Raw genomic sequence first — 14,121 nt, 5'->3', positions numbered from 1 at the left:
GGTACTGCGGTGTTTTCCATATTTGTCTGCTTTATTTTTAAACACCCAGAGCCTTTGCTTGATCAACATTTCCTTGAAGAAAAAGGAAGAAGAGGAGGAGAGAGGAGCTCTAGGGAGAGAGGCAAATGAGGATAGAAAATTATGATCTCCCCAGACATAAAAGTCAAAATTCCTGCTTGAAACTGAATCCTCTAGAGTACTACACAGGCATGGGGGGGGAAAGGGTGGGAAGGGAAGGAAGAAARAAGATTTATTACTTAAGCAGGACTAAAATTCTGATGAGAAAAAAGACTGTTCAATCCATGTCCAAATGTAAACGGCAGATCTGAAACTGGGTTTGTTATATTTCCCTCTCCTTTGCATGCATAAAAAAGGCGGGAGAGGTGGTTCRGGTTTTAAAGGGGAAAAAAGTCCCTTGATCTCATGAAGCCCTGAACTCTTATATTCCATTTATAGCTCTAGCTGGAATGACATCCCCCTTGATTATCAAGCTATCCAATCCAGCTGCATGTGTCAGGACTGTATGAGGCACTAAGTGAAATATATATATGCCCTTACAGGGTTTAGCACATCGGGTCCACCTCCAGGGCACAGGCTGTAGCTCATTCTGACCACTGCTCCTCTTCCAGGAATCACTTGTTAAGTGGTTTTTGATTTTGTTTTGATTTTTTTTTAAACTTTTTTTTAAGGGCACTTTTACTTTCCAGTTTAAGCAACAAAAAATGGCACCAAAGAAGGAYGTAAAGAAACCAGCGGCAGCCGCACCAGCGCCTGCACCAGCACCAGCACCCGCGCCAGCCAAGCCCAAAGAACCTGCCATCGACCTCAAGAGCATCAAGGTAAATGGGCAAGCGTGTTCTGATCACGGGCCCACAGGGGAAACATAGCAGAGTCCTGGCTGGGAGCTGCAGCGAAGCATTGCGTGTGTTTGGTTCCGGTTTGGGGTCTGCAAGGAAATGAATGAGTAACCTCAGCCGATGGATTTGCTGACCTGCCTGAGCTTTTGACTGTTCTAGTTGTTATCAGGTGTAAGGCATGGTGCGTGATTTAACACAGGAGTGAAGCCTGGGGATGCCAAAAGTATGTTGGAGTGTTGTGCCAAATGAGTGTGCTTGAGATCACCCCACAAGTGTGGACCTCAGAACTTTTTACCCAATTGGTATCAGTCTTACCCGTTCAGTAAAGATAAATTTGAAAGAATCACAACAAAAAGGCCCCCCTCCAAAAAAACCTAGAGTAGGTACATGAAGACAGGAAAGGGGKTAGTGAAACTTGAAATACAATGTTCTCCCATAGCACTGTACTAAAAACAATCTTTTACAGTTTAACCACAAATCCTTTTCCAAATTTTTAAACCACTTGATGAYCCTTTGGTCATGTGCTTTGAGATCAGTATGACTCATCTTCAGAAGAAACAAAACAAAATAGTTTAAAACACAGATTTGGCAATTTTGCCTCTTTTCTTTTTATTTRCACTGTACAACAAACATTGTTGAGACCATGAGCAAGTAAACCATGGATGAAAAAGTTTCAAGTGATTTCCTCTTACCTTTATATGTTGGCTCACAATTTGTAATTGCCACAAATTGAAAGCAACAAAGAAGAAGAGTATTTTGGAGGTTTCCCTCTGACTGCACTGYCATTTGTTCTCATAACGTCTTTAGACATTATTTGCATGTCAACCAGCATCACTGGCTGTTGCCCTGACCCTTTGAAGAAAAACTCCATTTTGAGAGATTCTTTATTTCGGAAAGAGGAGAGTGTGGTTGAGCATTTGAGAGATGAAGAGACAGACTAGTTTCTCTGGGTAGGACTATAAATAGTTATTCTGCACCTACCTGACAAGCTGATTGGTCTCAGGACAAATTTGCTAAATTCTACATAAAGAACCATACCTATTATGGGCAAAAGAAGGACAAAGACTTTAACAGGACCTATGCATGATGAATTGTATTTCAATCATTTCAATTTTAATACATATAATCCCGAGATCTTAAGCCATTTAGTRAAATTTCTCCAAGTTTACTTTAATTTTCCCCATTAGTAGCCAGTATTTTTCTAAAAGAGTATGTACCTTCTTGTAAGACTGAAGCTGAAGCCATTGACAAGAGGGAAAAAAARGKWWTTTWAAWWMYTWMRMYKRWYYTSRARRGKWMMRKRAAAAMTCMMYYRKTTTKRRKWMMWYKKYYTRAAAAKTAGATTAGGCCTCACATTGCACTAGATGATGAGGAACCAAATTAGATTTCCTGCTAAATAACTTTGATTACTGACTAACAATTTGATGGCTTTCTATGTCCAATTCATTAGGAGAAAATAGAATTTTGAACTCKGTTGAACCTAACTAATCTATCTTTACATAAATAATAATATATYATCAGCTAAAAAATGTCAGATTACATTCTGAGGAATCTTTTCAGTTCAGTCCTTTATCCAAAGGAAATAGCAGCATGAAATATACACTGGTAGAACAGAGAGAACTCTCCAGATTTTGTCATATTCAGASTGATAGTAGGGAGACTTCCTTTTGAAAGGTATCAGACAAAATATCTTCTTCCAGGATCCCAAACAGCCTCTCTGGGTTACTACTTTTTACATTTTGAGAGTTCAGGCAGTGAAGGGAAACAATTTCATGTTACAAGTGATTTGCCAGGGATATGTGGCAGAKACAGGAATCAAAGCTTTCTAAGTCTTAGCCCAGTCCCTCAATTCTTTCTCAGTCCTTCCACTCAACCACAAAAGTCTCAGCATGAGAAAAGGTACGGCACCATTTCCAGAAAACTTTGGAGCCAGGGAGTACTTAAAACTAAGCTTTTGACTGGTACTCAGTGAACAGTCCTGACCCAGGCTCTTTGCAGTGATTTACCAGACATAGAGATAAAAGCTACAGCACTCTGAACAAAGGGATCAGCTGGGCTGTGCTCCACTCCTCAGGGAATTAGCAGCCATGCCAGAGCTTGCTRCTCAAGGGAGGTGACTGGGAATGCTTGGCTGCAGTGTCACAATGATTTGGGGAGCCATACAGCAGGTAAACACACAGAAAGGCTTTGTGAGCTTTTATAAAGACACATCCAAGCCCCTTGTTACAGCTGGGATGGGTAAGGGCAGAGGTGACTAACCAACCAGGGCTTACAGAAGCCAAATAAGCCACATTTGTTAGTGCATTTCATTCTCAGTTGGCATCAGTAGTCTTAATAGTCTCCAAACCAAACATGGTGGTTTACAAAAGAAGTGATTCTCTTGGTAGTACCTCTCCACTCAGATGCCCTTCTTGGCCCATCTTTGGGGAGTCTGATTTTCTGAACTTTTTGGGGTACACATTTTGCAACTTTGGTTCCTTTTCCCCCCATCCTTAAGAGGATTCAAGCCAGGTTTGTCTATAACCATCAGAAACATGTGATAAAGTTGTGACAGGCCATTCACTCTTTTCTGTTCTTTATCCATCTCTTGACATTAACCCAATTAGAGCAAATATTTGGTGATTTGCTAGTGCCAAAGATTAAAGATTTTCTATTTTTKAGTAATATCTATTGACTATAAAACTGAGTAACAGGAATACCCAGCTGGTTAAGACTCAAATCTCTAAACTCAGCCCTCTTACAGCTTACCTTGAGTTACAGCATAAAAACCACAGTGTCAAAGCAGGGAGAAAAAAAATGGTTTTAAATGGAAATGTGAAGACTTCTTTCCCTCTTCTCAGGAAACAGCATAAAAATTCAAACKGCTTTGCACAAGCCTTTCCAGACCAAATGTATATTTCCAATTTTCCTTATTACTAACATGTCTTGGATTTGCATAGGCACAAAAGTTAAAAATTAAATAATGACTGGGGCAATGGATGCAGTTGAGAGTCACCATCAGGAACCAATTATGATTAAAATCAAAATTACCATATGGATAATTTTTTTAAGAGACCCCCAGGAATTCTGCAGTTAAAACTGAGAATTTACTCTTAAAATGACAGCATATTTGTTTTATCAACCTTCTTCTCCCACACAAGCCTGAGCAAGAAGAGATGTTTAACCAATGAAAAGCACTACTACGGGTCCACATCTGCAACAGCTGGCATGAAACATTGATGATGCAGATGGATTATGCTTGGTTTCACATCTGAGGCAGTGGGAAAAGGATAAACTTCCTATTGCACAAATCCATATAATTTGGTCCCTATTACTAACAAGAAAAGTATGTTGGTTTTCTACTGGAAATCTAAGGGTGCTTCCCAGCACATGTAACCAGCCCTTGGACAGAGACCAGACTCATCAAATTAACTGGGGTTTTTTGGGATGCAGGTGAAGATACTGAGTGCAGTGCTTCATAGGCTTCTGCTGTGCAGATGGTGATCTGAACATGTAGCACCCTGGTMAGTGTCACACTAGGCCCTTTACTTCAAGGATACAGCTGAGCATCCTCTCTTAAGWAGAGACAGATTGGCCAAGTGTCCACAGTGGAAGTGAGGTTGGGGGTATGCCAGGCTTCCCACACTGGTGTTTTCAGGACTGAAATCCTGCAACATCCCTTATGCCATGCCCAACTGCAGATAAGCCACAAATGTTTAGGAGAAAAATAATTAAAAGCTATCAACTAGTAAAGACTTGCTAAAATCTTGTGTAACTGTGTGATGCATGATGATAAAGCCTGTTGCATGCAAGTAAGCCTGTAATTGTTTGGTTTTAACTGCAGAGCTCTTAAGGCAGTAAAAAGTGTTTCTCCAAGTGTCCTTRTTTCTTGTTATGTTCACTACTTGAGTAGATCATCTCTGAACAGACATTGCTTTGGATATAACCAGAGAGAGAGAAACTCACTAAAATGCACTGACAGAAAGCTCATGGGCTGGAGGGCAAGCAGCACTGCAAATGTCAGCTGAAGCACTCAGAAAGCTGTTGTGCTGCAGACAAACTCCACATGAAGCTGTGGAATGAGAGCAGGGATGTCAACAGTAGCTTCACTCACAAGTGCTAAGGGCTGTCCTCGGTAATGGCAGTTTTTGCTTGGACCTTTTGGCTCAGGTGATTATGCCTCATTGAGCTCCAGCAGAAGGAGTCCCTAGGACTGGTGACCTGTTGGACAAGGTCACCAGTCCCAAGTGTCCATACAGGTAGGAAGAGGACAAGTGTCACTATGAATTCAGTCTTAAGAGATGTAAAGCTGCCTGTCTGATGCCATCCAGATCAGCTTCTTGCTATTGCTTTGACCCAAGGCACAGCACTACCCAGGATCCAGCCTGGAACAGCCCCAGCCMCAGCACTTGCCTCTGAGCCTCGCCATTCATGCCACACCCACGCTGCTGACAAACACAGGACAGGCAAGGCATGGCATAAAGGTGTCCCAGGCAGGCAACTGGGACAACATACTACTGCACATCAAGACATCCCCTTGGGACGCTGTTGGAAACAGAAAAACCAGAGCTTAGTTCTGTTTACAAAGTTTCAAAAGGACTTTATCTCCTTTTCTTCCTAAACTGCTATTAAGGAAGGAGTTCCTCAGGAGTAGAGGCTGCCCATATATATTAGTAGACAGTTTTCCTTCATGTTGTTAACTGGAAGAATTGTTTGAAAAAAAAAGACTTTTTTTTAACAAGATCCATTTTTAGTAATTCACAACTTTAGCAGCATTTTAAAAAAGAGTACTTAGAGCTTTTGGAGGCTCTTGGGAATGGCAAACTTTGGAAGGAACAGTGGAATATAAAGCAAATTACACAAAAAAAAAAAATGGAACATTTTAAGAGCTCACAGCTCAAGTGTTAACAGGAGTCGTGTGGCAGAGCCTTACTACCATCAAAACAACTCAACAATATTTCTAAAATACTCCTTTAAGCCCCCTCAGAGCACAGAGACATTGTAAAAGATAGTAACAAGATATTTGAGTTAATCTTACATAAGACGAGAAGAAGGTGACAAATTTAGCCAATGACAAGCAGAGAAACAAGTTTTCTGTAAGGAGATATGAAACAYGCAACCTGGAAATTTGCCCTCATTTCACTAGGGCTTTATTACATCTTCTATCCACTGCCAAGAAGCACGTTCAATTGCATGGTTACCACAGAGCACTTAAATGTCAAGTAGCAAGAGTTTAAATTACATTAGTACTCAGTGCCGCTGGGAGGCATGTTCAAACAAGAAATCCCTCTAAAAGCAGGGCTCCAGAGCCTCACATCYTGTGTATTCCCTTGATTATACACATTCAAGTACAACTAAAAGCAATTAGAAAAGGGACATTTTTACAAATGAGCACCACTGAAGGCTCTCCCCAAAGTTAAGGAAATATGTTCAAAAGATTATGATCGACGGGGATACAGCACATATCACACCCAGACATTTCAGAAGGGCATGTTAATTAAATGTCAAGGCTCATCCAGAAATTTTTGCACAGCTGTAAAGCAATYGTGAAGTTACAAGTTTTATAAATATGTAAACTGGAAAGTTACACAAAATGCTTAGAAAAAAGGGCAAATTAATCTGCAGTCAAGTCAAACTCAGAGATATTTTTAAACTATTCTTTCAAACCTAATAGTATCTCACACATGCAATTTTCTCTCCTATATTAATGGKGGTTGTTTTTATTCTTTCTTCAATTGTATTTCTAGGCAGCTCTGTTCTCAAAACAGACCTCAGTTTCTCAAGAGCTCTTCTGCTTCTAATGTTTCTCTGCCTCACACAACAGGAAGCTAAATCCATCAGGCTATTAATTCTTACTTAAATGAAAAGCAGCCTCTCTAAAACCTGTGACATTGATTATACAAGTTATTGAACTGAGGTGAGGGATGGGCAAATGACAGCCCAGCTTTTCAGAGGGGTTTGGAAGTTGTGTAATCCTGCACTCAGTGATGTCTGCTAGAACAGATGTGCAGCTGTATTAATCAAGGACAAGACTTTAATGGGGAGCAAGTATCATATGAACCACTGTAGACACAATTGTAGCTTAACTTTATTAAAAAAAAATTWAAAAATCCCTCTAGTCCTGCATAGAAGGCTAAATATACAATGAATATCCTAGGAGACTCTCAAGTTTTCTCCTCTCTGATTTTCCAAGACACCTGATATGTCTTAGTCTCTTTTTAAGAGAAGTACCTTGAAATATCTGGTGACTCTCTAATAAACTAGTAAGATGATTCACTTCTTGTCATTCATCCAAAAGGTAAYAAGAAGGAGCAGCTTAATGCTTTAGCTCTCAGCAGCACCTTTTCCAGGGCTTTTAATCCTGTCCAGAACTTTCCAGAGTTACAGTGAGTACAAGGCAACTGCTCCTCAGCACAATTTTACTCAGTCCCAATGCCCACCACCCTAAAGAGGTGAGCACAGCACCCCACTGCAAAGCTCGGGGTCCTAAGGCACATAAACCATGTCATTAGTGGGAAATCAGGAACTTTGTTAATAATTTGGAAATAAAGATTTGTGCRGATTGGGTCTCTGCTTAGCTGGTGATAAAGAGTTGCATACAACCCCATCCACCCTACCCTAAAACTGGGACTGGGTCCAGCAACAGAATTATTCAAAGGCGGTCACAGACAAGGAATAAAATAAACAAAAAACCAAACTCAAAACATACCACCTTTTTCTTCAGCACAGATAATCTTCTGGATAATAACTGCCCATAAATAAGGGCYACAAGAAGTTAGAGAAATCCAAGTMATTCTGGTCTTTCCCAAGTGCTGCATTTGCTTCAGCCTTTCATTCTTTTGCGAGAGGTGGGGCATTCCTTTTTTCTTAAACTGAACTCACTCAAATATCAAGATCCATAAAGCCTTGAGACCCACAGTGTCCTCTTGATAATGCAGAGAACACTGCAAGGATCAGAACAAAGACCAGATCACTGCAAAACTCTTCTTAGTCCCTTTTTAATTTTCTGAAAAATCCTCATAGAATCAAGAGTTYAATTTCTTAAAGGAATATTTGAAATATTTTTCATCTAAGCCATGTTGTAGGTGCCCTTACTGGAAGCAAGTATACTTTAACCTCCCGAACATACCTATTGCCTTGGAGCAGGATGATTCTTAATTTAAGCGAATGTAACGTGCCCATGCTAGAATATTCCTCCCCAGTATAACTCTGTCTAGTGAGATTTTATTCAAGGATCAGGACTAAAATGAAGGGCTGAAATGATGCTCTAGTCTTTCCTCATCAGAACTCTAGGTCAAATTCTCACATGGTCAAAAGATAATCAGCTTATATGTACACTCCTCTCAACTGGTAGATATTTGATAGCACGTTCAAAACAGATGATTAATCCAAGTACGAGTTTTCTATGCCCAACAAAATGCACTCCAATTATTTTCTGCTTGACATCTTTTGAGCTTTGTTGTAGCCAAACMTAAAACTCATCTATTCAAGACAATGAGTCTAAGTTTTCCCTAAAAAAATAYATATATAAAAAAATTCAGTTCCGTTTTCAGGGAACATTTCCCAGTTGCCAGCACTGGAGAGCAAGGCACTGAGGACAGAAGGAAAATTCCACAAAAAGCAACACACTGCATTCAYCCAGACACCATTTCAGCTCTGCCAAAGTCTTTCAAAGCCTCCTCTATGAACACACAGGGACTGATGGCCAGGATCTTGATGAGCTTATTCACTGCCTGATTTCCAGCCCCAGACAGTGTAAATCAGGAGCTCTGCATTGTGCTAAATCTATGTTAGCAAATTCAGGGCAAAAACATCAATCCCCTTTCTATGAGCCACACCTGATTGTGGCTACACCATCATGAACACATCCCTGTTCCCACAGGTTAATAGATTATAAATAGCATAAAATAATCCCAACAACCAAAAGCAAAGGATTGTCAGTGGAGTGTTTTTCATACTCAGTACATTCCTAGATGTTTTCAAAAAATGCAAATAATTTGTTTGAAAAGTGTATTTTCCAGCTAAAATGGCAAGCTTAGAAAAATCTTTGCAGTTGTATCTTTATGTTTTTAAATAGGAGGTAAGACGTTAGTATCTCAAATCTACTTAGTWTGATTGCTCAGTTCAGAAACAACTGAACAGTAAAATTAAGTCTGCTTGGATTGGATTCTTTCATATACAGTCTTCAATATACTGAAAAGACATAATCACAAAGGTTATCCTTCTCTTCAGGGTAACTAAGCAAGTTACAAGAGAAAGCTTTTCTCACTAATCACATCTCATCATWAGAAAACCAGGAGCAGTGACTGCTTAACAGAGACAACCAACAGAAGTTWAAAGAGGGAGTTCCAGTTAAGAACTGGGAGTCTGTTGTCACATGGCTATTTCCACCCTGGCTTCATGACACCCTTGAGGCAACAGGGAAAGGAAGAAGTTTGGAGCAAAGTTTGCTAATCCTTTTACATGTCATAACATTCATTCAGATATTTGACCTGGTCTTGGCTCCACGGTGGGACTAGGTCTTTGCTGCTAAAGAAGCTGCAGACTCTATCTCCTGCTCCCTATATATAGGCCCACCACGACTACCCTGAACACAAAAAGCAAGTACCCCTTTCCCCAGCATGAACAACAATCCTTCCAGTTCATAAAGCCTTTTGGGGTCCTCACTTTCTATCACAGCTTCTTCCTTGCCTCAACATCACAAGCACCTGAACAGCACCACTTCTGAGCTCTAAACCCAGCACCCTGGTGCCCTGCCTAACCCCAGCCCCAGAGGAAGAGTATCTTAGAGATCACAGGCTACCATGAATACAGATTTCCTACTGCCCTGCAGAGTACATCTACACATCAGCCACTAATTTAAAACAATTGGTTCCAAAATACATAGAGAGTTKTTCCCCTAAATATATTCAAAATTTGGAAAACATGATCAGTGCAGAGAAAGAGCTTCACAGCAGGATACAATCCCTGCTGACAGGCAACTTCCCTGCTCMGGGCCAAAAACTGGATCCCACTGAGCTAACAGGCAGCGGCCCTACTCATCTAATGTTGGGCACAGTATTATCCATGTAAGGGGTTGAGCAAAGCCCAGCAAAGATACAAGGACCATACAGCTGCATCTCAACATGCAAGCCACGTGTAAAAACAGCCAGCTGGGCAAACATGTGGCACACCTCACCCTCAGTGCTCCTTGCTCACTGACTCTACAGCTTATTGGAGAAATAGAATCCTTCTCTATAAGGAAGTCTTGGTAGGTCTRGACAAGGAATATCTCTTCCTGATGGTATGGACCCAGAAAGTGCTGACATGAATCAAACTTAYTGCTTGCCACTGCCTGCCCCTCTCCAGCTTCCTAAAAATAGCCATCATAAGATATCTATCAAGACATGGAGCCTCCTGTCACTTTGCCCTAAGAAAGCTAAAGAACTCGCCAAGGGGAGGTACCTCTTCCTTCTGACACCTAATCCAGGCAATGCCGTCAGCACTACCGGATAAATAAGGGGAAGAAAGGCCAGGAAAGCAGGACCACTCTCAAGACCTCTCAGCTAATCCTTCCTGCCTGTCTGCTGCTCTGCATTTCCAACTCARCCATGGTGGGTGCACTGGAAAGCTAAGGGTTAGCAGCCAGTCAGTGTATTTTACATAAGTAAATCGGGCTTCTTGCCCACATTAGCTCTGGGGGGTGTGGGGAGGCCAGTGCAGAAGACAGTTTAGGTTTGCTTGGTTTTCCTGTTTAAACCTAAAGGACTATGCAAGGTTTTCCAGTTAGCCTCAATTTCTGAACCAGGCAACAGCAGTGGTGCAGCTCCCACAGCTTCCAACAGAAGGATTAGTTTCCTAAACTTTTTAAAATCAGATGCAACCAGCTAAAGTGGCAAGGGAAAATAGTAATACTTTTTATATAAGCAAATAAAATAGATTAGTACTTTATGAAAAAACATACATTCAAAAACTAATTTGACACATAAACTTCGGGGATTAATTTAATTTCTATGTCAATGGGGAAAAAAAGCTGCTTATTTAGAAATATTACTTCAAATTGTATAATTAAACAAACCTATGCTAAAATAGTAAATGGACCTGATGGTACATTAATGATTTCTTTGTTAGTTAAGAGACTTAAGATTTTTGTTGCTTCTTGCCACAACTCTGGCTTTCCTTGGGATGTAGATTTTAATGAAAACTTTAAGAATAGACSTGCTGATGCATTTTTACATGGGAAGTTGCTAGATGAGGGTGCTACGATTTAACTACATTAGGCAAGACAGAAGTGAGAGTACTCAGGTACTTTGTGCTATTTACTTTCTCTCAGTGCATTTTCAGGAGTACTAGTTCTTTTATTTCTCTCTCTTTTTCTCCCGAACTGCAGTCCTTCTCTGCTGATGAAATCAATGGTAAGTGAAATCAAAGTTAAACTTTAATAGGGGGAAGGAGGGGGAACATAATGGCTACCAAATGCTAAATACTCACTAGCCTTAACAGCTCTTTTGCTATCTGCATTACTTCTGCACATTTGACAGGCCACAATTTTGTTCCTTTGGAAGATGACTCACGGATTGAGCTGGATGCTTTAGAAAACACACATGTTCTCCCCCAGCCCCCCCTTCCTAAGCTATTTTTTGTGATTGATTTCCTTCCAACAGATCGAGTTCTCCAAGGAGCAACAGGATGGTAAGTTACAAGAGAGCTGATATGTTTTACATTTATGTGAGTTCAGAAAAGAGCTATAGGCTCAGAAATTAACTTTTATGAAACAATGATCTACGACTTCATCTGGTGCAAATCAGCACACTCTTGACTTTAGAGCAAGACTTCAGGTGCTGACTTATGCTGAACAAGAATGTGACCGTAGATCTACATRTAATTTATCTGGATGTTTGCATGCTGTCTGAACTGAGAAGTCTATGCCATGATACGAAGAGGAAACACACTGTCTCYAACTACTGAACAATTTTCACTTGTGCTCCTGTTCTTGTTCTTCACAAGGATGCAAAATAAGTCTTGAAYTTGACAGTCCCGGGGGAAATAGGCAGGAGGAGGACAACAAAAGGAGGAAGTGGGCTGAAAATTTAACAAAGCTGCAGTGACTGTGCAATCTCATGTGAACAGAAGATGGAAGAGTTCTAMGTGCCACTCTTGCCAGGAGGTGTGGAAGGGGAGGAACAAAGGCTGTTTTTTGTAAAAACATTCTTTAAGCATGGAAATAGTCAGCAAATAAGTGGCTTGGGTAARCGTCTACTTACACAATGGTCTGGATATGCTGCAATTCTTGAGCATCTTGCTGTATTCTTTGATTCACAAGAAACTTGCAACTTCCAAATGTTTTCTTTCAATCTACTAGAAAGAGACAAAAATTCTGATGTGAACAATAATTCTCATTGAAGCTCTGGAAATCTAATTTCAGAATCAACTTGAAGTGTTTCAAATATCCTAAGAGAAGCATTTGGGCTACATTAAGTAACATTTAAAAATGTCAAAAATTCAGTAGCACACATAGTAGACGGAAGGAAGCGTTTAGAAAGGAAGATACAAGGATTTCCTAGAAATCCAGAGGGAAAGGAATAGCTAGAAACAGGTCTTGAGAGAGCCCTGAACTTTGTGAACATGAGCCTGCCCTGGGTTACATCATCAAAGCAATAAGGAGAGTTGTAATGCAGCTGGTGAGACTGGAAACAATTCTTTCTCTTAGTCACTTTTTAATTCTGAAAATTTTACAAAAGGCTTGAGAGGAAAAATGCTTTTGTAAAAAGATTTTACAAAAGGCTTATGGAAAAATGCTCTCAGTTCAAAGCTGCTGGCATGTAAAACAAAGCAAAATACTTTTTCAGCTTTCCTACTTATTTCAGATCATCCAGCTGCTGTAACATTACTATCACTGAACAAAGCAACTCTTTACTGAGCAAAGTAACTATTTCCATCTGCACAGGTTGATGCACTAGCAACTGGGTAGTACCATCCTCAGACAGACTTTAAACATGCTTACTCCAGCATAGGTATAAACTAGGACTGGCTATTAAAAAAAAAAAAAAACCAAAAAAAAAACAAAACAAAACAAAACCAAACCAAACCAAACCAAACCAAAACAAAACAAAACAAAAAAACCAAAACCAAAAATAACCTCCATAGCAAAGATATATTGCAGTGAATTGCATGCCCAAGAGACAAAAATAAATCAGTCCTTTTCCCCAATTTAGGGAGCTGTGTTCAGAACCCAGGGAACATAAAACTTCATGGGATTCACAAAATGGAGGAACTTTTCCTGATGGCTTTGCTAATAGCACACTGGCKTTGTTTCATACCTTGCTACAGCTTAACATCATTGATTTAGCAGATAAAAGATCAGATCATATGGTATAAGTCACTACAGCTCCAGATCTCAGCTGCTGGAGTTGGTATATTTTAACAGGAAGCTCTACACCGGTGCAGGTGCAGAAGGCCATAATTTCATAGCCCACAACAAAAGCTGTAAGGAAAGAGTTGGCAGCTAAGGGTTATAGATGTCTTACATCAGACAGTAAGAAGATTAGTTTCTGATGTATTAGATCACAGCCTAGCAGGCTGACACTGTGTATCAGCACTTTTACTGTGGGCCAGCAACAGCTTCACCAAGGTAGTACAAGGAAGACTAAAGCAAAAAAATAAACTCTGCATCACATGTCCCCAGCATAAAATGAAGGAAGACATGATTYAAAATGTGGCTTTACTCCTAAATCTGCCCCAAAGGAGAAAGAACATTCCACAGGCTGTGAAATCCAAAGCCTGTTGGGCTGCTGGATGACCAAGGGAAAGATATTTTACTTGGTTTACTTGGAGCTAAACCACAGTATCATCAGACACTGCAGTGCAGAAAAGACCAACAGCACAGTCCAAGATGCTCGTGGCATATGAGGTTCAAAGACAACTTTTCAGCCACACAGCTGACCTTTGTACCCTCCTCTTTTTTTAAAGCCACATTTCCTTATTCAAATACTCTTTAAAAGCCTGAAAAATATAGTAATATGACTGACATGGAGCTTCTCAGCGGAAGATGAAGGCTGACAATGCAATGAAGGCAACCATCTCTTCTGGTTTTTGTAGGAGAAATGCCTATACCCCAAGGCCTTGTCCAGCAAGGGGAAATAAATGACCAATGGTCACTTGGCAGCACTGAAAGAAGTGAAGTCTCAAAGTGAACACACCGGAAATGCATGGGACTAAGTGCACATGAGTACTTCCACTGGAAAAGTGGCATATTAATGCATCTGTAAGAAGCAGGGACAGACTACAAAAAAAAAAAAAAAAAAAA

The 14,121-nt window shown here is 40.3% G+C and overlaps 1 protein-coding gene across 3 annotated transcripts in view; it reads left to right on the top strand.

Annotated features, from left to right (window-relative positions):
• Positions 1–587: 587 nt before the first annotated feature.
• Positions 588–14,121, top strand: part of MYL1 (myosin light chain 1) — a 17,509-nt gene continuing 3,975 nt past the window's right edge. For 2 of the 3 annotated variants that reach the window (XM_057389810.1, XM_057389809.1), the window contains exons 1-2: positions 588–839; positions 11,480–11,507. In XM_057389810.1, coding sequence (XP_057245793.1) covers positions 723–839; positions 11,480–11,507 — 145 coding nt within the window. In that variant the 5' untranslated portion in view covers positions 588–722. Of the gene's footprint in view, positions 840–10,367; positions 10,430–11,205; positions 11,231–11,479; positions 11,508–14,121 lie in introns of those variants that run through there. The other variant, XM_057389811.1, reaches the window with a different exon arrangement.

This window comes from Malurus melanocephalus, unplaced genomic scaffold (assembly GCF_030028575.1).
Source record: "Malurus melanocephalus ecotype Western Australia unplaced genomic scaffold, MMel_1.1 scaffold_20, whole genome shotgun sequence".
Lineage (NCBI taxonomy): Eukaryota > Metazoa > Chordata > Aves > Passeriformes > Maluridae > Malurus > Malurus melanocephalus.
The sequence above is the reverse complement of the archived record's forward strand: the minus strand, read 5'-3'. Positions and strand labels throughout refer to the sequence as shown.